Raw genomic sequence first — 23776 nt, 5'->3', positions numbered from 1 at the left:
GCGCGGCGGGGCGCCACTTCCGATTCCGGCTCCCACGTGACCGCGCGGCGGCGGCGGCGGCGCGATGGCGGCGAGGCTGGCGGGCTTGGCGGTGCTGCTCGGGTTCGCGGCCCGCGGTGAGTGACCGTCCCGGCGCCTCCGTCCCGGAGCACCCGCTCTGGTCTCCGCGGCCCCGCCCGCGCTGCCTGCCCGCCTGCCCGCCTCCTCACTGCTCGTTCTCCGCAGGGCCCGCGCCCGGAGGCGCCGCCAAGATGAAGGTGGTGGAGGAGCCCAACACTTTCGGGTGAGTGGCTGCGCGGGGAGTGGGGGTGCGGCGCCGCGGCCCGGGCCTGCTTCTCCCTGACCCTGCCGCGTCTCGCAGGCTCAACAACCCGTTCCTGCCCCAGACCAGTCGCCTCCAGCCCAAGAGGGACCCTTCACCCGTGTCTGGTGAGTGCGGGGCCCTGACCGCTGACGTGCCGGGGACCCGGGGCAAGCAGGGAACCGGCCCAGCTTCAGCACCGGTGGGCCGCGTCAGCTCTCGGGAGCCGGCGCCAGGGAGGGAGAGGGGCCTTGGAAGTTAGGACCTGGAGGCTCATGCTGTCCTTTGTCAGCCTTCTAAGTGCACGCTAACCTTCCAGAGCGTGCCTGTGCCGGGTTCACTGGTTAGGGACTTAGTCCTTAGTTTGTTTTCCTAGAGGTGATCTCTGTTATCAGGTTTGGTGTCTGTTTTCTTAAACGCTTTTTAATGCGTTTACATGCATAAGCTTACACGTAAAAAACGTGTAGTAGGTTTTTTGTGTGTGACCTTTGCTTTCTTGTTTTGAGTAGTACCATTTTACTGCTCAAAACGGGATTCTTTGGTAGCTCAGCTGGTAAAGAATCCGCCTGCAATGCAGGAGACCCCGGTTCGATTCCCGGGTCGGGAAGATCCGCTGGAGAAGGGATAGGCTAACCACTCTATAGTGTTCTTGGGCTTCCCTGGTGGCTCAGGTGGTAAAGAATCTGTCTGCAATGAGGGAGACCTGGGTTCGATCCCTGGGTTGGGAAGATTACCTGGAGAGGGAAACTGCTACCCACTCCAGTATTCTGGCCTGGAGAATTCCATGGACTATTTAGTCCATGGGATCACAAAAAGTCGGACACCACTGGGCAACTTCCACTCTGCAGGTTTGCTAATTTGCTGTTGTTGCTCACTGTGGGTCTTCGCTCTTCTCACTTGGTGCCTAGCATTCCGTAGGATGCTCTGTGTTCTTTCATTGTCCAGCAAGGTGTTGTTTATTGGTTTCGGTCACTAAAAGCATTGTTGAGAAGAATATCCCTTCTAGGGGTCCCTGTTTCTACATCTATTGGAGTGGTTTCCTGCAGCAGCATCTCAGGAATGGAATTGCTATGTTGTTAAATGGGTGTTAAATATAAACAAACCAAAAATCCAAGGGAATTTTTTCTCTGGTGGTTAGGACTTGGTGCTTCCACTGCAAAGGGCATTGAATTCAATCCCTGACGCAGGAACTAAGACCTGCAAGCTGCACAGCGCTCAGTCATGTCCGACTCTTTGCGACAACGTGGACTGCAGCCCACCAGGCTCCTCTGTCCATGGGATTCTACAGGCAAGAATACTGGAGTGGGCTGCCATGCCCTCCTCCAAGGGATCTTCCCGACCCAGGGACTGAACCCATGTCTCCTGAATTGCAGGCAGATTCTTTACCAATGAGCCATCTGGGAAGCCCACCAATTAAAAAGAAAAAAAATCCAAGATCTCTTTTTAAAGCAAATACTTATTTGGCTGCAGCAGGTCTTAGTTGAGGCCCTTGGGATCTTTGGTCTTCACTGGGGTATGTGGGTCGAGTTCTCCGACCAGGAATTGAACCCAGGTCCTCTGTGTTGGGAGTGCAGAGTCTTAGCCACTGGACCACTAAGGAGGTCCCTCCAGTTTTTTTTTTTTTCAGTTGAATGCTACCATGTGTTAGGGTCTATGCTGTGGATGCAGAAATGAAGAAAACATACAGTGTCCTCATGGAGTTGACAGTCTTAATTGGCAGGGGAGTAGGCTGACAAAAAAAAGTCGGTAAAATGTAGACTGGTGAAAAGTGCTCTGTAGGTACGGAAGGCAGAGAAGAGTGTGCGTGCGGGGTTGTTCTGGGGATTGCCATTTTAAATGGGGGGCTAGTTCAGGAAAAGACTGAGAAGTGAAATTTCGGTCAGAAACTGAAGGGCAGTGGGAGTTAGGGCTGTGACTATCTGGGGGAGAAGAGTCCAGCAAAAGGAGTGGCCACATACAGGCCTTGAGCACGGATGCCAGGCCTGGAAGGATTGGCCATGGGGTGGGGGTGGGGCGCCGAGATCAGAGACGGAGGGTGCAGCTGTGAGCTTTCACTCTAGACAGACTTTAGCTTTTTACTGTGAAAATATTGAATAGAAAAACTGAGGAATGGGGCTGTGAACAGCAGCATACACTCCGACTCAGTGCAAGAGCTGATGTTCTGCTGTGCTTGCTTTACCTTCTTCTCGTTTGAGACCAGGGTTTGATCCCTGGGTCGGGAAGATGCCCAGAGAAAGGAATAGCAACCCACTCTAGTATTCTTGCCTGGAGAATTCCATGGAGAGAGGAGCCTTGCAGACTACAGTCTGTGGGGTTACAAAGAGTTGAACACAACTGAGTGACTAGCACACACACACACACACACACACAGAATGCCTTGTACAGCTATCCCGGGTCCCACACTCACCCCGACCCTCGCTCCGGGAATCAGTCAAGAGGAATGTATGCATCTGGTTAATTACGTGCTGGGCCAGCCGTCTCACTGACTATGAGACAAGTGAGCAAGGTTTGAGACTTGCAATTTATTTTGGAGTGTGTCCAGCCACAGTTGGGCAGCGGGGCACTGTGGTCCACCCTTCACGAGGTCATTCTTTTTTTTGTCATCAGTTTGATTTGCAGTTGGGTTGCTGTGTTTCTGCTTGTGCTCAGTTTTAGTGCTTACTCTACACATTTTTACTTTTGATTTTTCTTTGACTTAGAAAAAAAAAAGTTCTAGACAATTTCAAGCATGTGTGAAAGTGGAAGAAGGGTGTGTGAAGCACCAGGCACCCTCACCTAGCTTTCTCTTTGCCACTCTGGTTACTTTGAAACTAATTTCTCTTAACTTAATTTATTTGTAATATTTTGGTGTGCATGTATTGAAGGACACAGCAACAGTATCAGTCAGTAAAATGCCCTCATTGTGTGAGATGTCTCCAATAGTCTTATGCTCTCTAACAGGCCGGTGGTTTGAGTCAGTAGGGAAGGGCCGTGTGTCGTGCACTTGACACATGCCCACGTGTGCTCCAGCTTCCTCGACTCTATAGATCCCTCCCTCCGGCTCTTTTCGATTTATCTACTAAGGAAACTGGGTCGAGTGTTTCCCACATTCTGGATTGTGTCCATTGGATTCCCGTGGTTAACGTTTGTTCGTGTAGTAGCTGGAGTCCAGCTGTGTGCCTGCGTGCTGGCCGGTCCTCTGGGTTTCTCAAGAGCAGTGGGGAGAGGTGTCCCCCACCTGGCCTCTGTCTCTCACCTGAAGCTCCCATGTATAGCCCTTTCTCAGGGAGAGGACCTTCCAGGCTGTTCCTGGTTGCTGAGTTTTTACCATGAATAGCTGTTGGGTTTTGTCAAAGGTTTTTTCTAAACCTATCAAGGTGGTCCTGAGTTTTCTTTTTCAAGCTGTTTCTAGGGTAGGCGAGAAGCTCTATATAGTCAGCAAAAAGACGACCAGGAGCTGACTGTGGCTCAGATCATGAACTCCTTATTGCAAAATTTAGACTTAAATTGAAGAAAGTAGAGAAAACCAGTAGACCATTCAGGTATGACCTAAATCAAATGCCTTAGGATTATACAGTGGAAGTGAGAAATAGATGATAGAGTGAGTGCATGAAGAACTATGGACGGAGGTTCGTGACATTGGACAGGAGACAGTGATCAAGACCATCCCCAAGAAAAAGAATTGCAAAAAGGCAAAATGGTTGTCTGAGGAGGCCTTACAAATAGCTGAGAAAAGAGGAGAAGCTAAAAGACAAAAAAAAAAGGAAAAATCTACCTATTTGAATGCAGAGTTCCAAAGAATAGCAGGGAGAGATAAGAAAGCTTTTCTCAGTGATCAATGCAAAAAAAAATAGAGAAAAACAATAGAATGAGAAAGACTAGAAATCTTTTCAAGAAAATCAGACCAAGGGAACATTTTATCCAAAGATGGACACAGTAAAGGACAGAAACGGTATGGACCTAACAGAAGCAGAAGATATTAAGAATGAGGTGGCAAGAATACACAGAAGAACTGTACAAAAAAGATCTTCATGACCCAGATAACCACGATGGTGTGATCACTCACCTAGAGCCAGACATCCTGGAATGTGAAGTCAAGTGGGCCTTAGGAAGCATCACTACGAACAAAGCTAGTGGAGGTGATAGAATTCCAGTTGAGCTATTTCAAATCCTGAAAGATGATGCTGTGAAAGTGCTGCACTCAATATGCCAGCAAATTTGGAAAACTCAGCAGTGGCCACAGGACTGGAAAAGGTCAGTTTTCATTCCAATCCCAAAGAAAGGCAATGCCAAAGAATGCTCAAACTACCACACAATTGCACTCATCTCACGTGCTAGTAAAGTAATACCCCAAAATCTCCAAGCCAGGCTTCAACAGTACGTGGATGGTGAATTTCCAGATGTTCAAGCTGGTTTTAGAAAAGGCAGAGGAACCAGAGATCAAATTGCCAATATCTGTTGGATCATCAAGAAGGCAAGAGAGTTCCAGAAAAACATCTACTTCTGCTTTATTGACTATGCCAAAGCCTTTGACTATGTGGATCACAACAAACTGTGGAAAATTCTTCAAGAGATGGGAATACCAGATCACCTGATCTGCCTCCTGAGAAATATGTATGCAGGTCAAGAAGCAACAGTTAGAATTGGACATGGAACAACAGACTGGTTCCAGATCGGGAAAGGAATACGTCAAGGCTGTATATTGTCACCCTGCTTATTTAACTTCTATGCAGAGTACATCGTGAGAAATGCTGGGCTGGATGACGCACAAGCTGGAATCAAGATTGCCAGGAGAAATACCAATAACCTCAGATATGCAGATGATACCACCCTTATGGCAGAAAGCAAAGAAGAATTAAAGAGCCTCTTGATGAAAATGAAAGAGGAGAGTGATGAAGTGGGCTTAAAACTCAAAATTCAGAAAACTAAGATCATGGCATCTGGTCCCATCACTTCATGGCAAATAGATGGGAAACAGTGGAAACAGTGAGAGACTTTATGTTTTGAGGGGCTCCAAAATCACTGCAGATGGTGACTGTAGCCATGAAATTAAAAGATGCTTGCTCCTTGGAAGAAAAGCTACGGCCAACCTAGACAGCGTTATTAAAAAGCAGAGACATTACTTTGCCAGCAAAGTCAAAGCTATGGTTTTTCCCATAGTCAGGTATGGATGTGAGAGTTGGACTATAAAGAAAGCTGAGTGCCAAAGAATTGATGCTTTTGAACTGTGGTGTTGGAGAAGACTCTTGAGAGTCCCTTGCACTGCAAGGAGATGGAACCATTACATCCTAAAGGAAGTCAGTCGTGAATATTCATTGGAAGGACTGATGTTCAAGCTGAAACTCCAATACTTTGGCCACCTGATGCAAAGAACTGACTCATTGGAAAAGACCCTGATGCTGGGAAAGATGGAGGGCAGGAGGAGAAGGGGACGACAGAGGATGAGGTGGTTGGATGGCATCACCAACTCGATGGGCATGAGTTTGAGCAAGCTCCGGGAGTTGGTGTTGGACAGGGAGGCCTGGTGTGCTGTAGTCCATGGGTCGAAAAAGAGTCGGACACGACTGAGGGACTGAACTGATAGGGTGGGGATCTTTGGCTTTTGAATATTGAGCCAACACTGTGTTCTTGGAATAAGCTTCCCTTGAGCATGATGAATACGTGTATTTTAGGGATCTCTGGGCTAATTATTTCTGACTTTTTAAAAGATTATTTTTAGAGTTTCACATCTCTTTCTAATTTTTATTTCTCTGCTGAGATTCCATTTATGCACCTTGTTTTCCTTAACACCCTGGAACATGGTTGCAATATAGCTGCTTTAAAATCCTGTCTGTGTAGGAGAAGAATCCTGTCTGTGATATTTTGTTATAGCAGCTCGAATGAACTAAGGACCTCACGTAAGTGGAGTCATGCAATACTGGTTCTTCTGCGATTTCACTTAGCACAGTATCTCAAAAGTTCACTTCGTGGCCTGTGGCAAGACTGCCTGCCTTTTTAAGGCTGAATAGTATTCCGTTGCCCATGCGCACTGCATTCTGTCTATTCATCTGCCGTGCACACTTGGGTTTTTACCTTTCGGTTACTGTGAATAAGGCTGCTGTGAACATGGTCCACGTTTGAGTCCCTGCTTTCAGCTCACATACCCAGGAGTCAGTTTGCTGTATCAAGTGATTCTGTTGGGTTGGCCAAAGGTTCGTTTGGGTTTTTCTGAAAAATCTTTAGAGAAAAATCTGAGATGAACCTTTTTGGCCAACCCCATATGTTTAAGCTTTATGAGGAACCACCAGACTTTTCAGCAGCGGCTTGTGCATTTTACATTCCCACCAGCAGTAGCAGTGTGCAGAGGTTCTGGTTTCTCTGTATCCTAACCAGCATTTGTTCTCTGTTTGCTTAATAATGGCCATACTAATGTAGATGAAGTGATATCTCATTGTGGATTTGATTTGTATTTATTTTTCACTTCAGGAAAATGTCTAGTAATCCTTGGTCCATCTTAAAAAATTTTTTTTTCTGATATATTTGGCTGTGCTGGGTCTTAGTTGGGACATGTGGGATCTAGCTCCCTGACCAGGGATAGAACCCGGGCCCTCTGCATCAGAGTCTTAGCCACTTTTCTAAGCCACTTGGACCAAGGAAGTCCCCGTGGTCCATCCTTTAATTGGGTTTTTGGGGCTTTGCTGTTGCTATGGGAGCGCCCCACATTTCTAGATTTCCTTTTGGTACCGTTGCCTTTGGCGTCATTGCCAACGCTCTCATGTTTGGTGCCGTGTGCTTGTAACTGTCACGACCTTGGTGAGGGGACCCTCTCATGTGTAACACCCCCCTTACCTCCCTGAACAGTGCTGACTGGCAGTCTGTCTCGTCAGGTGTCGGCGTGGCCGTCCCCGCTCGCTCTACTTGCGTCTTTTTCCATCCTCTCACTTGCAGCCTGCTTGTGCCCTCGAGCTTCAGTGTGTCTCTTATAGATAAGAGTATGCACAGTTGGGTCACATTTCTTTACCCGTTTAGCCAATCTGTGCCTTCTGAATGGGAGAATTTAATCTGTCTACGTTTAGTCACTGATAAGGAAGGATTTGGAGAAGACAAAACAGCAAAATTTGTTGTATAGTTGTTTTTTGTTGCTCGTTCCCTCCATTCCTTTTGTTGACCTTTTCCTAAGCGACCTGTTCTGACATCCTTCTTACCTCCTTTTGTGTGCGTTCTATGTAGCCATTTCCTCTCCAGTCGCCAGGGGATTACATATGATCATGTAACTCAAGTCTAACTTGTACATGATTGAAGTTGGTGTGACTTGAAGGACTTCTCCTGCACAACTCTGTCCCTCCCCAGCTTTGTGGTGGACTTCAGAAAGTGACCCTTCAAGCATGAATCTGTAGTTACATCCATGCTTCTTGTCTTTTGAACCCTGTAGATTTGCGGCTCAGGACCATGGCACTGCTTTGAGTTTGCCCGTGTATTTGCCTTTCCTGGGGGCAATAAGGGGCTCCGTCCAAGGCAGGCTTGGTGGTAATGAATCGCTCAGCCTTTGTCTGGGAGAGTCTTGATTTTGCCTAACTCTTGGAGGAGGGTTTCCTGGAGATAGACTCCTTGGTTGACAGTTTTGCCTCCCACCCCACTGCTTCCTGGCCTCCCAAGTGTAGCAGATAAGTGGTGGATAATCATTGATTCCTTCATGTAACGAGTCACTTCTTGGCACTTTTGACTTGGTGTCTGCTGTTTCTCTTCAGTCTTGGTGGGGGTCTCTGAGTGTGTTGTACATGGAGTTCAGTGAGCCGCCTGGATCTGTCCATCCGTGTGTTTTGTTGGGTTGGGGCAGTTATTTCCTCAGATCCCATCTCTGCCCCTCCTCTTTACCTCCACTGTCTCGTCACTGGTTCTTCTCTCTGCTCAGAACTGTTGAACTCCTTCTGTGGGTTTATTAGTTCAGTTGTATTTTTCGGCTCCAGGGTTTTCTAGTTCCTCTCGACATGGTTCTCACCTCTCTGCCCACGTGTCATTTTCCCGACTCGCTTTGGTTCTTCCTGTTTCCCTCCAGCCCCTTAAGTATATTTTAGGCATTTGTTTAACTGAAGTCTTCAGTCAGTCCAGCGTCTGCGCTTCTCCCAGGTGGTCCTGTTGCATTTTCCTTTGGAGAGGCTGCGGGTCCCTTGCAGGCTGGCTTGGTGCTGGGGCCCTTCACCAGGCTGGGCCCCAGAGTTCAGAGCCTGGGGGCGTCCGCGTGCAGGCCCCCGGGGTCTCCCTGCACTCCTCCTGGGCCCAGACGGCCTGCTGTGTGTGTCCAACCGTCACCCCTCACCCGCAGCCTTCATGAGCAGCCCCGTTTCCTGCCTGGGATCCGAGTTGAGCAGAACAGAGGCTGGGCTCCTGGCAGGCCTCAGCCAGGCTGCTCCTCAAGGCCCCGCTAGGGCGGGGGCTTCACTGCAAGGGGCTCACCTGGCTGCAGGTAAGCCTTCTCTGGAACGCTTGGCCGTGTTTTCACAGGGTGTGAGCCCGCGCTATGTGAGGTCGCTCACGCCCTCCGCCTAGCTGTCACGTTTCCAGCACTCGCCCTCCCAAAGGGCCCTGACTTTGGGCTCTGCGCCTGCTCAGGACACCATGCTCAGCAGGCTACGCTCTCCCCGCAGGCCCCGCGCACCTCTCCAGACTCTCTGGCAAGTGCTTCAGCCTGGTGGAGTCCACGTGAGTGAGGGCAGGGCAGGGTGGCTGGGGGCCGGGGCCCCGCTGATGGCACCGTGCCCGCAGGTACAAGTACGAGCTCTGCCCGTTCCACAACGTGACGCAGCACGAGCAGACCTTCCGCTGGAACGCCTACAGCGGGATCCTCGGGTGAGCGGGGTGCGGCCGAGGCCCCGGGGGCACCGTGCCCGACCCCGCCTCACTCTCTGCCCCTCCGCAGCATCTGGCATGAGTGGGAGATCACCAACAACACCTTCAGGGGCATGTGGATGCGGGATGGCGATGCATGCCAGTCACGAAGCCGGCAGAGCAAGGTGGGCGGTGGAGGTGGGGGCGGGGCGGGGGGGCGCCTGCTTCCCCCACTTGCTCACTGAGGTCCCCCCAGGTGGAGCTCACCTGTGGCAAAAGCAACCGGCTGGCCCACGTGTCTGAGCCAAGCACCTGTGTCTACGCGCTGACCTTCGAGACGCCCCTCGTCTGCCACCCCCACTCCTTGTTAGGTGGGTGCCCGGGCGGGCGGCGGGGGGTTGAGGGGCAGAGGGGCTCAGCTCAGCCAGTTTCTCTTGGACCCTCAGTGTATCCGACCCTGCCTGCGGCCCTGCAGCAGCGGTGGGACCAGCTGGAGCAGGACCTGGTGGACGAGCTGATCACGGCCCAGGTGAGCCGCGGGCAGGCCCCAGATGGGGGCCGGGCAGCCCAATGGGCGCTCCCTCCTCATCCTCCACCTGCAGGGCTACGAGAAGTCGCTCAGGGCAGTTTTTGAAGATGCTGGTTATCTGAAGACATCAGAACCAAATGAAGCGGCGCAGCAGGAAGGAGGCACCAAGGGCCTGCGGTTTGAGACGCTGGAGAGCTGCCAGGAGGTACAGACGCGGCCCCCTGGCCAAGGACGGCCTCCCACCAAGGGCCTGACCACTCTTCTCCACTTCCGGTCTAGGCACATAAGGCCCTGTCCCAGGAGATAAAGAGACTGCAAGGCGTGCTGACCCAGCACGGTGTCCCCTATGGGAAGCCCACAGGTCTGTGGTGCCCGGTGGGGGGTGAGGGGGCCAAGCCCACCCGGGCTTTATGCCTGCCGGTCGGGTCCTGACTCCCACTGTCTGGTGTTTCGGCAGAAACCCCCAGCTCTGAGCACTGGGGCCCCCAGGTGCCCACGGCCGGGATGGCAGAGCCCCTGCGAGGCGACCCTGGACTGCGTGGGGACACCCTGTGACCCTCAGGACTGTGGGCTTCGGCCTAAGGACCTTTCTCTCCTTCTGAGCCAGCAGGCCCTCGGGGTTGTCCTCAAAGATGCAGACAAAATAAAGATCAGAGTTTTAATTAATTTCCATACTGATAAAAATAATTCCATGAATTCTGTAAACCATTGCATAAATGCTATAGTGTAAAAAAATTTAAACAAGTGTTAACAACTTTAAACAATTCACTACGAGTAAATGATTATGCATTATAAATACTACCTTCTGGGTTAAGAAAACTCCATCCCAATAACATTCTCATCTAAACACTCGAACATACAGATTGGGGCTTCCATAAGTTAATTTGTATGAAGCGTCCACAAGGAGTCGAGGTCTTCTGCCCACAGCGACAGACGGTGGGATGATGGAGTGTCACCGCTAATACTGAGCACGCAGGAGCTGACACTCGGCAGCAAGAGCCGCGGCCTCGCCGAGCACCGTGTAGCTTCAGCTGCTACGCCCAGCGCCCCCTTTTGTCACCCGAGTGCGGGGCGGTGACACCCTGAGCCCGGCCCGGCCTGAGAGGCCCGCTCAGCCCCTCAGAAGGCCAGGGCCACCCGGCCGCTGGGGGGCAGCCCAGGAGCCCCACCCCGGTGGTTCTTTGGTCTTGCCACCACACCTGTCGTCAGAGCCAGCAAGTACCTGGGGGGTGCGCCTCCAGTTTCCGGAACCCCACAGAGAGTACTGACCGGGGTAGCTTATAAATACACCTAAAGCTTAATTGTTCCTGTTTATAATTTGAAAATGTCTAGGCTAGATGTCGATTACAGACATTGTCCCGTTTGCCTAGAAGGCCAAAGGCCTGCTGTGGGAAACAAGTGCATAAATATTAATAAAAATAAAGAACTTTAAACAGTGATTACAGTAGCACAAAATATACGTAATTTCTAAGAGCTAATAAATCATCATCACTATAATTAGAAACAAAGGTTCACCACAACTGAGTCAGAGTTACCGTTAGCAGCGGGCGAGCTGCATGGAGCCATGGACCCACCTTTGAATGACAGCTTTCCCATCAGTGTGTCATTAAAAAAAGGTTTTCAACCTCTCACTATAGTAAATACATTCTAATTTGGTCACTGATAAAAATTTTTACCTAGTCACTTTGCACTTTAAAAAAATGCTATATAAAGTCTTTGGCACAGCCCTGGGCAGGCGGGCAGGGACAGCCAGTCCCTTCTGGGCCAGGGCCCAGTCCCCGCTCCGTGCCTGCAGCAGACTCCAGGGAGATCCTTGCCCTATCTACGTCTGCAAGTAAGGTCTCAGCCAACTACAGACAGCTTTTACTTCCTCCCGGATTCCTCGGAAAAGTGACCCAACACAGACAGGAGAGACCGAAGCCAGCACTGAGACCTGACCTGTTCCCAGCAGCCCTGCTGCACCCTGGCCCTGCACCGCCCTCACGGTGGCCAGGTCCTCCACCACCTTGTGGTCACGTGACCACAACACCTGGACAACAGACCTGGCGACAGTGTCTCCCACACGGGTGGGCGAGGCTCCAGCCAGGAAGCCCACTAGTGAGCTTGGGGGAGGGGAGCATCCAGGGCCCTCCCTGCTGCCCTGCTGCCTCGCACGCTGGCCGGGTCCAGAGAGGAGGAACGTGCCATCCCCGGCTCTCCAAGGCATAGGCACTTGAGCGGGGCCTGTGGCCACAGGGCTGTCACTGACGCTGCAGTTACTGTGCACACTTTCAGGAAGTGAGTTCCCGTCATAAAATTTCATCTACATGTATATGTCTCTCAATAATCACTCTGCTATAAATACTATTGGTTTGCACTTAATTTGAAAACTGTAAAAATCCTAGGTATCTCTCACTACTAGATAAATGCTCACTTCATAAGTACTAATCTCAGATAGGAACTAGCATGGTTTCCGTGCTAGGGGCTGAGAGACCAAGAGGAAGTGCTCTGTTCACAGTACACGTGTAAAGCTTCATATTACCGCATATTAAAAACACGAACCTCAAAGCAGCTCAGAGCAACTTGGAACCTCTGCCTAAACTCTTCCATCTACAAAGTGCTTCTCGGGACTCGAGCTCCCAGGATCCAGTCACAGTGGCGTCAGGACCACAGACCCCAATGGGTCACCCTGCCTTCACGCCCCGTGGGGCACCAGGGTCAGCGAGGAAGAGTCTGAGGCCATGGGTGGGCCGTGCGGGGCTGGGGTCCCGACGTCGGTGGCACCAGGAAGCGGACGAGGCAGCCGTCACCAGGGCAGGGGCTGGCCCGCGCAGTAGGCGCACTCGGGGGCGCTGGCCGCGCAGGGCTCGCAGAGCACGCGGTGCTGGCAGGGCCGCAGGACGGCGCCGGCACGCTCCCGGCACACCACGCACTGTTTCGCCCGCAGTTGGAAGATCACCTGCGGGCCAGGCGTGAAGCACCATTAGGCTGGGGCATTAGGCTGCCCTCCTGCGGCCACCCAGGAGCCAGGAGGGGGCGGGAGGATCCACCACAAACCTCCGGGGTGGGGCTGGGCTCCCAGAGCCTGCGCCACCACAGGGCGAGGGGAGGGGAGCTGGGCAGGCGGCCCGTGGAGGGGCCTGGGCAGGATGGACGCCGGCTCCTGAACAGCCTCCGGCGAGAAAAGCCAAAGCCCGTGTACAGGCCCCTCGGAGATGAAGTGTGTGCAGGCCGGGCCAGGGAAGTGACATGCGTGACAGGCAGGGGCGGGGAGCCCCCAGACGCCCCGGGCTCTAACAAAATGCCTGGTGTGGAAGGGTCTTCCTGCTGAGCCAAGGGCAGCAGGTTCAGCACTACAGCAGGGGGGTGACCAAGGACCCTGGGGGGTGACCCAAAGACGCGGGTGACATGGCCCCTGTCCAGGGGGGCACGGTGGCTGAGAGGAGGCAAAGGGGGAGTGGACGGAAGCTGTACCGGGCCCCCCGCCCCACCTCGGTGCTCAGCCCGCTGGTTCCTTGAGGACGAGCCTGGACTCACCCCGTCCACCGCCTCCAAATCCAAGCGCAGCTGACTCTGCAGCGAGTGCAGCTTGGGCAGGGGGATGGCACCGATATCGCCGCAGCCGCTCAGCCCGGGGAGTGCGGAGGCCAAGCCCCGGCCCTCCAGCTCCTCCTGCAGCCGACGGAATTGCGCCTCCACCTCCTCCTTCTTCTGCAGCGCCAGCTGCCGGGCACTGTCGGCCGCAAGCGCCCGCTCCTTAGCCTCCTTGGCCTCCCGCTGCCATGCGTCGCAGGCCTGAAACCCAGGAGCCGAGGTGACCCTGTGGAGCCGGCTCCCCGCCCCACGCCCTGCTCAGCCCCGCGCCCCGCCCCGTGGGCCCCGCCCCCTGCCCCGCCCGCCCGCACCGTGGCCCGCCCAGCTCACCTGCTTCACCTGCTGCCAGGACTCCTCCCACTGCCGGATCTTCCTCTTGGCCTCATCCAGCTGCCTCCGGACCCGGGCCAGCTCGGCGCTGCTGGGACTCACGCCTGAGGAGGCTGCGGGGCCGGCGTTCAGGATTGGGGACGGGCTGGGAGAGAAGCTGCCAGAGACGAAGTCCCAGATGCTGCCGGGGACGCCGTTCAAGCCTGAGTGTGGAGGAGCTGGCGTCAGCCTGCTCGAGCTTGGGCCTCTTGGGCATCCCCCCAGCCAGCTCTGGGGACCCCAGCCCTGCCCCCCGACAAGGACGCCTGCGCCATCACTCGCCCCAAGAGCTGTGTCGTGGGGGCCAAGGAACTCAGACCCTGGTCCCAGAACCCTGTCCACACTTAGGACCTGGAGGACCCCACAGGGTTTCTGGTTACCTGAGTGACATCTATTGACGTATGTGACATCAGAGAGTAAAACAAGCATTTAAAAACATGGTTTCTTTAAAAATAACAATAAAAACATTGTTTCTTTTAAAACAGATCACAAGTTTCCATTTGCAGATGGATTCTGCAAATCCATCTGCTTCTGTGCTTGGCCTCTGCTGACTTCGTGCGCCTGGCAGCCTGCGACGCGAGGCGGGTCCCATCAGAGTGGCGTCCTAGGGCGGCATGGGGTCCCAGGCACGCTGATCCCCCCAGAGGTCCAGGTGCGAACCCCAGGCCCTGTCCCCAGGGCACGTGCAGCCGAGCAGCGGCAACAGGACATGATGGACTGCACTGTGGCTCCCCCCACCCTGGGGCCCCACGAGGCCACTCACCGAAGGAGTTGTAGGACGAGACTGAGGGGCCCAGTGCTCTGGGCTCCGACTTGAGGGGCGGCGGCTGCTGGGGGGGCGTCATGGCCGAGGAGATGAGTGGGCCCGGCAAGGACTGGGAGAAGGAGCCGAGCGGGGAGGCGGACAGGGATGAGGAAGAGTGCAGGGATGGGGAACGCGGCAGGCAGCCCGGGATGGCCACAGGGGCAGAGCCCCCCAGCGACCTCTGACCTGCACGGAGTTGGGGGAGTGGTGTCAGGTTAGTGGGAGGCGGTTGCTGCAGCCCCAGGGACCAGGCACACAACAGGAGACCCTCTGCCCTGGAATCTCCCGGCACTGCCCAAGCTGGGGGACTCCCACCCAGGTGAGAAGGCCACACATCTCACCCCTCAGATGCTCTCTAGGCCCGCCTGGGTGACCTGTCCACAGGCACAGTGGTCCCAGAATGTTTTAGGCCCCAGAAGTGGTTTTTTTTAAGATCAGAGAAATTAAAAAAAAAAAAAAAAAAGATGAACTTTTACATTGAAGAAAACGATTCAGTATCTGATGTGAACTGTGAACCTATTTGTCTTCATACCAATGTGGTGGTTACTCGTCTCCTCGAAATGGCCACAAAGGCCTGCCCCCGACTCTGTAGGGACTTTGGGGTGGGGGGTGCAGGGAGGCAGACAGGACCCCTCCCACCCCAGAGGCACAGGGGGCGGTCCTGGAAGGCATCGGCTTAGGCGCTACCTGTGGGTCCCAGGTCACGGCCGTCGTGTTCCTCCAGGTCCTTATCCGGGGGCACAAGGCTGATGTCACCAAGGTGAAGGTCTAAGGTGGATCCTGCAGGACAGATCTAGTGTCACCGAGGGGGGATCCAGGCTCCTGTGGTGGGGGGACCCACCTGGGCTCGGGGTCCACCCCTCCTATAGCCATGGCAACACAGCCCTCATCTCGCCGACTGAGCTTCTGATCATTTGGTAAAATCTGACCGGATCACATGCCTGCCTAGTAAAGAAAATCTGAGGAGGGCGACGTCCATGGGGAGAAAGGGGCTCACGGACAACGCGGGGGGGACCTGCACTGACCTCCACCCCAGGGCCCAAACCAGGTCCCGCAAGTGGGCAGGGTTGTTTCCCTCCTGTTCTGCTGGGGACCCCTGTGCACCCCCCCAGGCCTGTCATAGGGACAGGGGAAAGGGCCGTAGCCCCCACTGTCCCCACCTGACACGCCCTCCAGGCCCTGGCACAGAATGGGACGCTGTCTCAGGACGGCCAAGGTCAGGTCCGCCAACCCCCCGAGTTCCCGTGGCCCCATGGGGGCAACTTGGGGCAAGTGTGGCCTGGGGACCAGGGTCCAGGAGAGCAGGAGCTTCAGGGACAGACCCAGGGCCTGAGCAGCCACCCAGCACAAGCCACAGCCAGGTCTGGGGAGACGTGGTGATGCTGAGGGCCCAGCACATGGGAGCGCTGCCACCCCAGATCCCTTCTGCCCCCAACCCTGCTGGGGTCCACTCCAGAGCACCCCCTCCAGGAGGCTGGGGCCCCTCTGGCATGGCTCCGTCCTATGCTCCCTGCTGGCCACAGGGCCCCACAGTGCCCCTGATGCCTGGTGGACACACCGAGGCCCATTTCAAGAGGCCCCAGACTCCAGCCCGGAGTGGACAATGGGACCCTCGTCAGGCCTGCCTGCTCTGGGTCAGCCTCCCGCCTCCGCTCCCAGCTGCCCGGTGCCAAGTGGCAGAATTCCTGGATGGCAACCGACAAGCAGCAGAGAGCTGCGCTTCCGCCCAGGCTCCTGGGGCCCACCCTCCTGCCTTCCCAGCGGGGAATCCTCAGTGGTCCTCAGTCTGCGGATGCTCTGGCCTCCCCAGCGCCTTGTCCTCCTGTGGTCGTCCCTCCCCTGTATTTTGTGTCCAAGTTTCCTTCTTCTAAGTACATGTTATATCATATTAGGACCCATCCTAATGACCTCATTTTACCTTAATTACACCAGTAACCATCCTAATGACTTCATTTTACCTTAATTACACCAGTAAAGACTTTTATTTTTCACTTTTTGGTGGGGGGCAGGCTGCACTTCACGGCTTGCAGGACCTTAGTTCCCGACCAGGGGTTGATCCTGGGCCCTGGGCAGTGAAAGCGAGGAGTCCTAACCACTGGACCACCAGGGAATTTCCTGCAAAGACTTGTTTCTAAATAAGGTCACATTCCCAGGGTCAGAAGCAGACAGTGCAGGGCTGAGGCAGGCCTTTAATTTAACCATCAGTAACTGGGACCACCCATCCTCACCAGGCTGTTCTCTGTGCCCAACAGCGCCTCCTGCAGGCCTGGGGCTTCAGGCCTCTAAGGACCCCTCCTGCCTCGGTCAACTCTGCAAAGGGGGCCGCCTCTGGCTCCCACCCTTCCTAAGACATGATGGCAGGCCCCTCAGGCCCTCACCCAAATCCAACCTGAGTTGGCTGACCCCCACGTCTTGCGATCCCCAGTTTCCATCTCACTCTTCAAACTGTTGCCCCAGCCTTGCCCCCCAGCCCTGAGTGGTGCTCCTAAATGCCCCCACCGCCACCCTCCACCTGTCCTTCTTCCCTCCTCTGCCTGGGGCCACCTCCTGGCCTTCCCGTCCTCCTTGGCAGCCCCGCAGCCCCTCCTGTGGCTGTCACACCCGGACACCAGTTACCTCTGTGGTGCTGACCTGCAGACACCAGCTGTCCTCCAGCGCGGCTGCATCACTGCCTGCCGGCAAGGGAGGACCCACAGCAGCCCTGGCCCCTTAGCAAACTGTGTGCGCGGTGCCTCCCTCAGGCTGCTGCACCGGCACCCACGTGCTGAGCAGGAGCCCAGCGCGGCCCTCAGCTGCTCCCCCCCACCCCCTTAGGGCCCCCATCTCTGCAGGCTGCCCCCAACCCTGACCTCTTCTGTCCCAGGAGACTTTCAGGGATGCCAGCCCCTTCATGTCCCAAGCCCGGCCTCCTGGAAAAGACGCACCCCCCTCAGTGACTGGTCCACGCTTCCCAGCAGGACCCTCTCTCACCCTCACCCACCCCGGCAGGGGCCCCTCTCTGCCTTCACACTGCAGCGCTGCTGTGGGCGGCAGCTTCACACACAGCTCCCATCAGCCCCAGCACTTCTGAGAAAACGCCAAAACCCTTTCAGAATCTCCCCCTGCTAGATCCCTTCAAGTCACCTGGACCGTGTGGTCCATCTCAGACCCAGACCACTGCGGGCTGACGTGCAGACTCACCTGCTGTGCATAAGCAGGGTGACCCACCCATTGCATACTTGCCCCGCACCACCTCCTCAGGCTGGGACATGCCCGTCAGCTGGGCCCAACAATGTGGACTTGGCCCTTCACCCTGCAGTGGGGGGATCAGGTTGGCTTCAAAGCTGGCAGAGTTTCAGAAACCTTTTTTTGACTAACAAAGGCATGTAAAAGGAAGGAACAGATGGATGGATGGAAATAAACTGAGCGCAGGAGCCTTTTTCACCTGGAAGGCATTTACTTCATCCCACTCCCCCACCCCCACCCTGTGACTCAGCACAGAAGGACCTTGCTGTTGCCCTGCCCCCCTCAGGTGCAGCCAGGGCACAACCGGGACCAAGTCTCACCTGACAAGCCACAGCCTGTGTGGGGTGGTGGCAGGCGCCCCCGAGAAGTGTCCCGGCCCCCAAAAGAATCAGTGCTGCTTCTCTTGTTCTACTACACACCCCACTGCTCCCTGAGATCAGACCCAGGTTCTGAGATGTTCTCTCAAAAGAAATGACTTTTAACACTCAGAATCTACGTGACTGAGTCACCTGACCTATAACCTGCCGTACCTGACCGTGTCAAAATGCCAGGAACTGCCCAGACATTAGTGAGCAATTAGCTGAAAACTGCTGAGTAACAGCCCTGACAAAGCTCAGTTCCCAACGTGACACAGCACATCTGAGGGATGCCCAGGTCCCCAGGACCAGGCGACACATGGGGACAACTTACAGCGCAAGGAATTAGAGGCCAGAATGGGAAACCCTGACCCGTCACCCCCTGGGGCGGGCCAGGATGCCCCTGGCTGGCTGTCCTTCCGCTAATTGCTGGATGGACACGCACCCGACAAAGCAGCTCACTGCTGGTCTGAGTTCCCCATAGCGCAGCGGCAGTTCGCAGCAGGACAAGGCAGGGACCCTGGGAGCGGGAGACCCACCCACGCTAGGCGATGCAGGTTTCCCTGGAGAGCCCGGTGGATGGCGCCCACGCAGGGAACACCCGGGCGCCCCTGCAGAGCAGGGTCCTAAAGACGGGAGATTTGTTTTGGCCTCATTCCGCAACCCCTAAGATCCTGGCACGGACCCCTGGCTGTCACACCTGGTCGGGGCGCAGGTGCCGCAGACTGCTACGAGGGCCACTGGGTGGGGAGGGGGCGGCCGGGGTGGCGAGAGGAAGAAGCGGATGCACCGCACCTGAGGGGTCACCTGGCCCGCTTGGGGGGACGGGAGTTGGCCGCCTGCGGGGAGGGGATGGGGGGTGCATCTAGCGGGGGGCAGATGGCGCACCGCCCCATCCGCAGCTCCGGGGAATGACGGCCCGCACCTTACCGGAGCGGGGCTGACAATGCTGACTCACCGTTCCCGCACCCCGCGTTGGTACCGCCGTCACCGCCGCCGATTCAAACGCGGCCCACTCCCCGCCTGCCCGCGCCGGCCCCGCCCCTGGTGACGCAAACCTGAACACCCCGCCCCAGACGGGATGCCCCGCCCCTGGTGTCCCGCCCCGGTGACGTAAGCTTTAGATCGCCCCGCCCCTGAAACGTCCCGCCCCGGTGACGCAGGCCCCTGGGTACCCCGCCCCGCCCCTGGCCCCGCCCCCAGGGTACCCCACCCCTGGCCCTGGTCCCTGGCCCCGCCCCGCCGTGCAGACAGGTGCTTGCGGACTGGTGCTCGCCTCGCGGCTCCGCGTCCTCGGAGCACAGCGTCCCCACCGCCCAGAGCACGGGCCTTCGGCGGGGCACTCCACCTCTTCGCACCAGCACCTGACTCTGCCGGCGCTGCAAGGCGGCGTGCTGGGACCCCGGGCCCAAAGTGTGCGAAAACCACCGCGGCGAGGGCTGCTCTGGTGGGTTAAAGTGGGATCTCCGCGAGCCCTGTCGACGGCCGGCTGCTCCTACCCTGCCCACCCGCAGCGGCTCAAGTAAAACGCTCAACCTAGCGCCCGTGGGGTTAACAGGCCGTGACCCTGCCCTCAGCTGCCCACAGCCTTGGGTCCCTCCCTCCCGGGTCCCACCGTTTGCCAGCCACCTGGCAGTGAACTCTGCAGGGCTCCACCTGTTTGTGTGAGGTGGAAGGCAAGGGAGAGGAACCTGCCCAGTGGCCCTGAAAGGGCTCCACGGAGTCCATGAAAGGGGAGGTCTGTAAGGAGCACCGGCTTGTTTGAGCTGACTCTCAGGCAGTGAGTGCATCGCAGAGGTGCACCCCGGGGGAAGCAGGGGCGGGGGGGAGGAATGGGGGAGTGGGGCGTGGGGATGGGGGAGGAATGGGGAAGTGGGGCATGAGGAGGGGGGGAGGCTGTGCACTCCGGGTCCTGGTGCCAACAGCGGAAAGGCCAGCCAGGGCCCTCCTCCCGGGGCCAGAGGGCAGCTCTGAACGTTCTGTGACTTCCCACAACAACAAGGTGCCCACTGTCCAGACGGGGATCAGGGGACCGGCGTGACCTGGAAGGCGCCATCTCATGCACCAGCTCCACTCTTCCCTGGGCTTTCACCACAGTCCTAGCCAGGGCTCTGCGCCCCGACCACCGCCCCTAACCGAACCCCCACGTCCGATTACATGGGTGATTAGTTCACAAACCCACAAGGACGCCCAGCCGCCAGGGACGCCTTCCGCTCCCCACCCTGGTCACCGTCGAATCTACAGGCCCCCGTCATTTCTCTGAAGCCTCGGGCTCTCGGTGGTGCTGCCGCTCTGGCCCGCCAGAGGGCGCCATATCCCCTCTGCCGCTTGTGGCGCCCAGCGAGGTAGGCGCTCTCCCGGGGCAGCACGGCCGGAGTGGCAGGTGACCACCGGAAACGCTCTTCTGCAAAGGAGCGTGCGCACACACGCGTGCACCGGAAGGTGTCAAGGCAAGTGCAGAGAGGCAGCAGAGCCCCGGGCTTACCTGGGACGCCCTCGCCGGCACTGCCAGAAGGGTCGAGCGGGTGGGTGCGGGCCGAGAGGGCGGGCAGAGCGGTGGGCGAGGAGCCGCCTGAGCCGGTGCTGGACGCCAGGCTGGACGCGAGGCTGGAACTCACGCTGGGAGCGAGGGGGTGACCCACTGCCAACACCGCAAGGTGGCTCTGTGCAAAGACACAACAGGATGAGCCAGCGCTGGGCTCGTGGACAGCAACGTGATCACGGCCGCGCAGTGACAAAGGACACTGGGGGACAGAGACAACAGAGTCACAACGGACAGGCCAGGTTGCTTCACTCCCCACAGCAGACCAGAGAGCCAACTACTCTTCCAGATATTCTAGAGGGAGGGGCTTTAAACGTCTGGTTAGTTAGAAACTGCCGCTGCAGAATCGTAAGCTGCTACCACCCAGGGATGGGAACAAGTGCATCCGGAGAGTGTCATTCTTTATAGTGACAATAGTAAGAATCATGGTAATAGCGATGCAGAGCAGAAAGAAAGAAGCTACCACGGCACGAGCAGACAGCCCGCAACGCTTCTGATGACTTCGATGAAATAACCTTGCAATCTCATTATCCAACAACAAAAATAAAAGATCGGGGCAATTCGCATTATCTTTATTTGATAGATTAAAAGGAAAAGAACTGGCACAATCTTGGATAAACAGCCAGGAACGTGGAGGGCACTGCACACAGTAAAGGCAGCAATAAAAATGAACCAGGACTGAGTCATGAAGTCAGGCCTCGGGGCTTTCCAAGGTCACCAGGAAACCAGGAGTCAGAGGCTATAGCAAAGTGAGACGGTGCGTTGTCTGGGCTGTCCTGTCGGGGCCCAGGGACTCAGGGTTCTGTGGCTGCAGGAGGAGACGGAGGTCCTGGGGAGGAGCGGACGGCACCCACACGCAGGAAGGGGTCCCCAAAGCAGCTCTGAGCACCAATTGCCCGCAAGAGCCAGCAGGCCAGCCTCACGGCCATGGCGTCCCCTGGGCATTCCAGCAGACCCTTCAAACAAGTAGAAAGCTCAGGGTCCCAGGGTCCCGCTTAGATGGCTTTCCGATACTGCTCCCCAACCCCTGTTCACTGTCCCTGGAGCCTGGCTTGGGGACAGGACGGAGGGGGTCCCTGGGTGTAGGTGAGCACTGGCTGGTAGATGAACCTGGCCAGCCTGCTCACAGCGCCTGAGGGGGTATAGCTCATATATCACATCAGAAACTGCCCACCCCTCTCGAGGTGCCCCGCCATGCATCCCACTCCTCTCCAGGCCCTTCCTCCACAGCCCTGAGACCACAGCCACAGTGCCCTGTTGGCTATGCTACTGTTAACATTTCATGTTTCAGATTCTTAATGAGCAACGTCTCGATTTCAATATCTTTTTAAAAAGTCACAAAGTAACTGGGTTGTATTTTTACTTTCAATCATCCTGCTGACTTCAGAGATGGCTTCAGAACTTCCTAATGGCAAAAAGTCCTGATTATCTCCCTCTGAAAAGTCCCCTGGGAGGCACCCTCGGGGCACCAAGAAAACCAGCAGAAGAGAAACAGCAACACCCTGTCCACTTGGGGATTTAAAAGAAAGCACTGAGCAGAGACAAGTGATAATCGAGCAGAGGGTGTGTGCTCGTTGTCTGCCGACCAGGCCCCAGCCTTGCAAAGCTGGCGAAACTCCCTCCGCCTTTCCACAGTGGCAGAAAAACACACGTCCCATGTCTGAAAAAAACCCCTGCTTCTCAAACAACTCAGTTAAACGAGCACACGGGAAGCTGGGTGGCACAGAACAGAGAGAAAGGGTCCGACTCGGGGGAAGCCTCCGTGTAGCCTCACAACTCCCGCAGAGGTGAGAACGAGCCCAGGTTGTGACCCAAGAGGGAGCCAGGCTCACCAACGGACGCTGTCGTGGGCTCGGCTGGAACTGACATGGGGGTCCTGACCCCCCTGCACCTCTGGGCAGGACCTGACTGGGAGTCGGGTCTTCACCAAGGGAATCAAGTTAAGACGAGGTCGTCAGGGCAGGTCCTGATCGACAGGACTCATGTCCTGATGGCAAAAGGACGACTGCAGACAGACACAGATGCAGAGGGAAGACGGCGCCCACCGGCAGACGGCAGAGGGTGGCCCCAGGAAGAACCGCCACCGCCGACCCCCCGTCTGCAACTTCGGGCTCCGGACGGAACCGAGGCCTGTGGTTTAAGCCTCGGTCTGTGGGGCCGTCACCCACACAGAAGACCACGAAGGGCACCTCTTCTTTTCCCAGGGCAGGGGGAACCTTTAAGAGGCTTTGGTTCTGTTGTTTCTAAGGTACATTTTTTAAAACGTGAAAACAAAGGAAACACGGAACAGATGCCTCTATAGGGGCTGTGAGAAAGGAGCTGTCTCACAAGTGGACGTCAGCCCGGTCACTGTGTGAGGCGGGGGTGAGTGTGACCAGCTGCGTGCAGAGTCCTAACACAGGCAGAGGTCGGTTGCAGACAGCACGAGGTACCTGCTTGCCGTCCTGCTCGCTGGCCTTCTGGCTGCCATCAGCAGGTGACTCTCTCCGCTTTGCCTGCAACAGAAAACGCACTGGCTGTTGGAAGGAGGAGCAGTTGATCAGAACCCCAGAGAGACCTCAGCTCCACCAGGAAGGCAGGAAAGGCCAAGCACTGAAGTCCAGGGAACAGAAAAGGCTTTCAAGTCGCTGCTTCTGTGTCAGCTCTCCTGGGCTCCATTTCCCGCGCCCGACATGGATCTCTGAGTTCTCGGCTGGTCTGTGTGGAGGCAGGTGAGAGGTCCCTGAACCCACAGTGTCAAACAAAGTGTCCCAGGCAGGGCTGCACCTCCAGTGCGGGGAGAGTCTTGGAAAGTCAACCCCTGAGGCAAAGGATGGTTTCCTGGAAGGTGATTCTCTGCCCTCTCCTTCTGGCCTGGACACAGTCCCCTCCCTCCCAAGAGGAGGGGAAGGGCTTCACCCCAGAGAACTCAAATCACCTGGGGCTGCAGGAGGCTGAACCTTACCACAAACTCTCTCCGTAACCCTCCTCTTCCACTATTTCCCCCATGTCTTTGCTGCTGCTGCTGCTAAGTCGCTTCAGTCGTGTCCGACTCTTCGCGACCCCATGGACTGCAGCCTACCAGGCTCCTCCGTCCATGGGATTCTCCAGGCAAGAGTACTGGAGTGGGGTGCCATCGCCTTCTCCTCCCCCATGTCTTTACCATCCCGTAATTCAGCTCCCTGAAAGCAGAAACCCCTAGGTCTAGTCACTTCTTCACTATTTATCGCTCTCTGTTAAAACGGTAGGTAAGTCCTCAGCTCTGGCATCCCAATGAATAAATAATAAATCTTTCCTCCAGCTAAGCTGGCTT

General features: G+C 56.0%; 2 protein-coding genes across 7 annotated transcripts in view; one reads left to right on the top strand and one right to left on the bottom strand.

The window, feature by feature from the left end:
* Positions 1-32: 32 nt before the first annotated feature.
* GNPTG (N-acetylglucosamine-1-phosphate transferase subunit gamma) lies at positions 33-11053 on the top strand. Of its 2 annotated transcripts, XM_027527848.1 has the most exons (11): positions 33-116; positions 226-283; positions 362-429; positions 8905-8959; positions 9023-9106; positions 9177-9270; positions 9342-9456; positions 9532-9614; positions 9688-9819; positions 9894-9975; positions 10072-11053. In XM_027527848.1, exons 1-11 carry the CDS (start codon positions 65-67, stop codon positions 10167-10169), a joined length of 921 nt encoding a protein of 306 aa, XP_027383649.1. In that variant the 5' UTR covers positions 33-64; the 3' UTR covers positions 10170-11053. The 2 variants fall into 2 exon arrangements, with proteins under 2 accessions (XP_027383649.1, XP_027383650.1); XM_027527849.1 differs by lacking the exon at positions 9023-9106 and having other exon boundaries at positions 39-116.
* UNKL (unk like zinc finger) overlaps positions 10259-23776 on the bottom strand; it is a 32892-nt gene continuing 19374 nt past the window's right edge. For 4 of the 5 annotated variants that reach the window (XM_027527844.1, XM_027527841.1, XM_027527842.1 and 1 more), the window contains 7 exons: positions 22917-22979; positions 20428-20605; positions 15049-15141; positions 14320-14547; positions 13518-13720; positions 13131-13388; positions 10259-12552 (listed from right to left, as the gene is read on the bottom strand). In XM_027527844.1, the coding sequence (XP_027383645.1) occupies positions 12400-12552; positions 13131-13388; positions 13518-13720; positions 14320-14547; positions 15049-15141; positions 20428-20605; positions 22917-22979 (1176 nt within the window). In that variant the 3' untranslated portion in view covers positions 10259-12399. Of the gene's footprint in view, positions 12553-13130; positions 13389-13517; positions 13721-14319; positions 14548-15048; positions 15142-17541; positions 17823-20427; positions 20606-22916; positions 22980-23776 lie in introns of those variants that run through there. The other variant, XM_027527846.1, reaches the window with a different exon arrangement.

This window comes from Bos indicus x Bos taurus, chromosome 25 (genome assembly GCF_003369695.1).
Source record: "Bos indicus x Bos taurus breed Angus x Brahman F1 hybrid chromosome 25, Bos_hybrid_MaternalHap_v2.0, whole genome shotgun sequence".
In the NCBI taxonomy this organism is placed as follows: Eukaryota; Metazoa; Chordata; class Mammalia; order Artiodactyla; family Bovidae; genus Bos; species Bos indicus x Bos taurus.
This window is presented reverse-complemented; position numbering and strand designations above follow the sequence as displayed.

What these genes read in the sequence shown, in the direction of transcription:
- GNPTG (XM_027527848.1), top strand. Translation starts at nt 65, where the DNA reads ATGGCGGCGAGGCTGGCGGGCTTGGCGGTGCTGCTCGGGTTCGCGGCC. An exon ending in GCTCGGGTTCGCGGCCCGCG is followed by an intron (nt 117 to 225) that starts GTGAGTGACCGT and finishes CGTTCTCCGCAG; the next exon opens with GGCCCGCGCCCGGAGGCGCC. An exon ending in CACGAAGCCGGCAGAGCAAG is followed by an intron (nt 9,271 to 9,341) that starts GTGGGCGGTGGA and finishes AGGTCCCCCCAG; the next exon opens with GTGGAGCTCACCTGTGGCAA.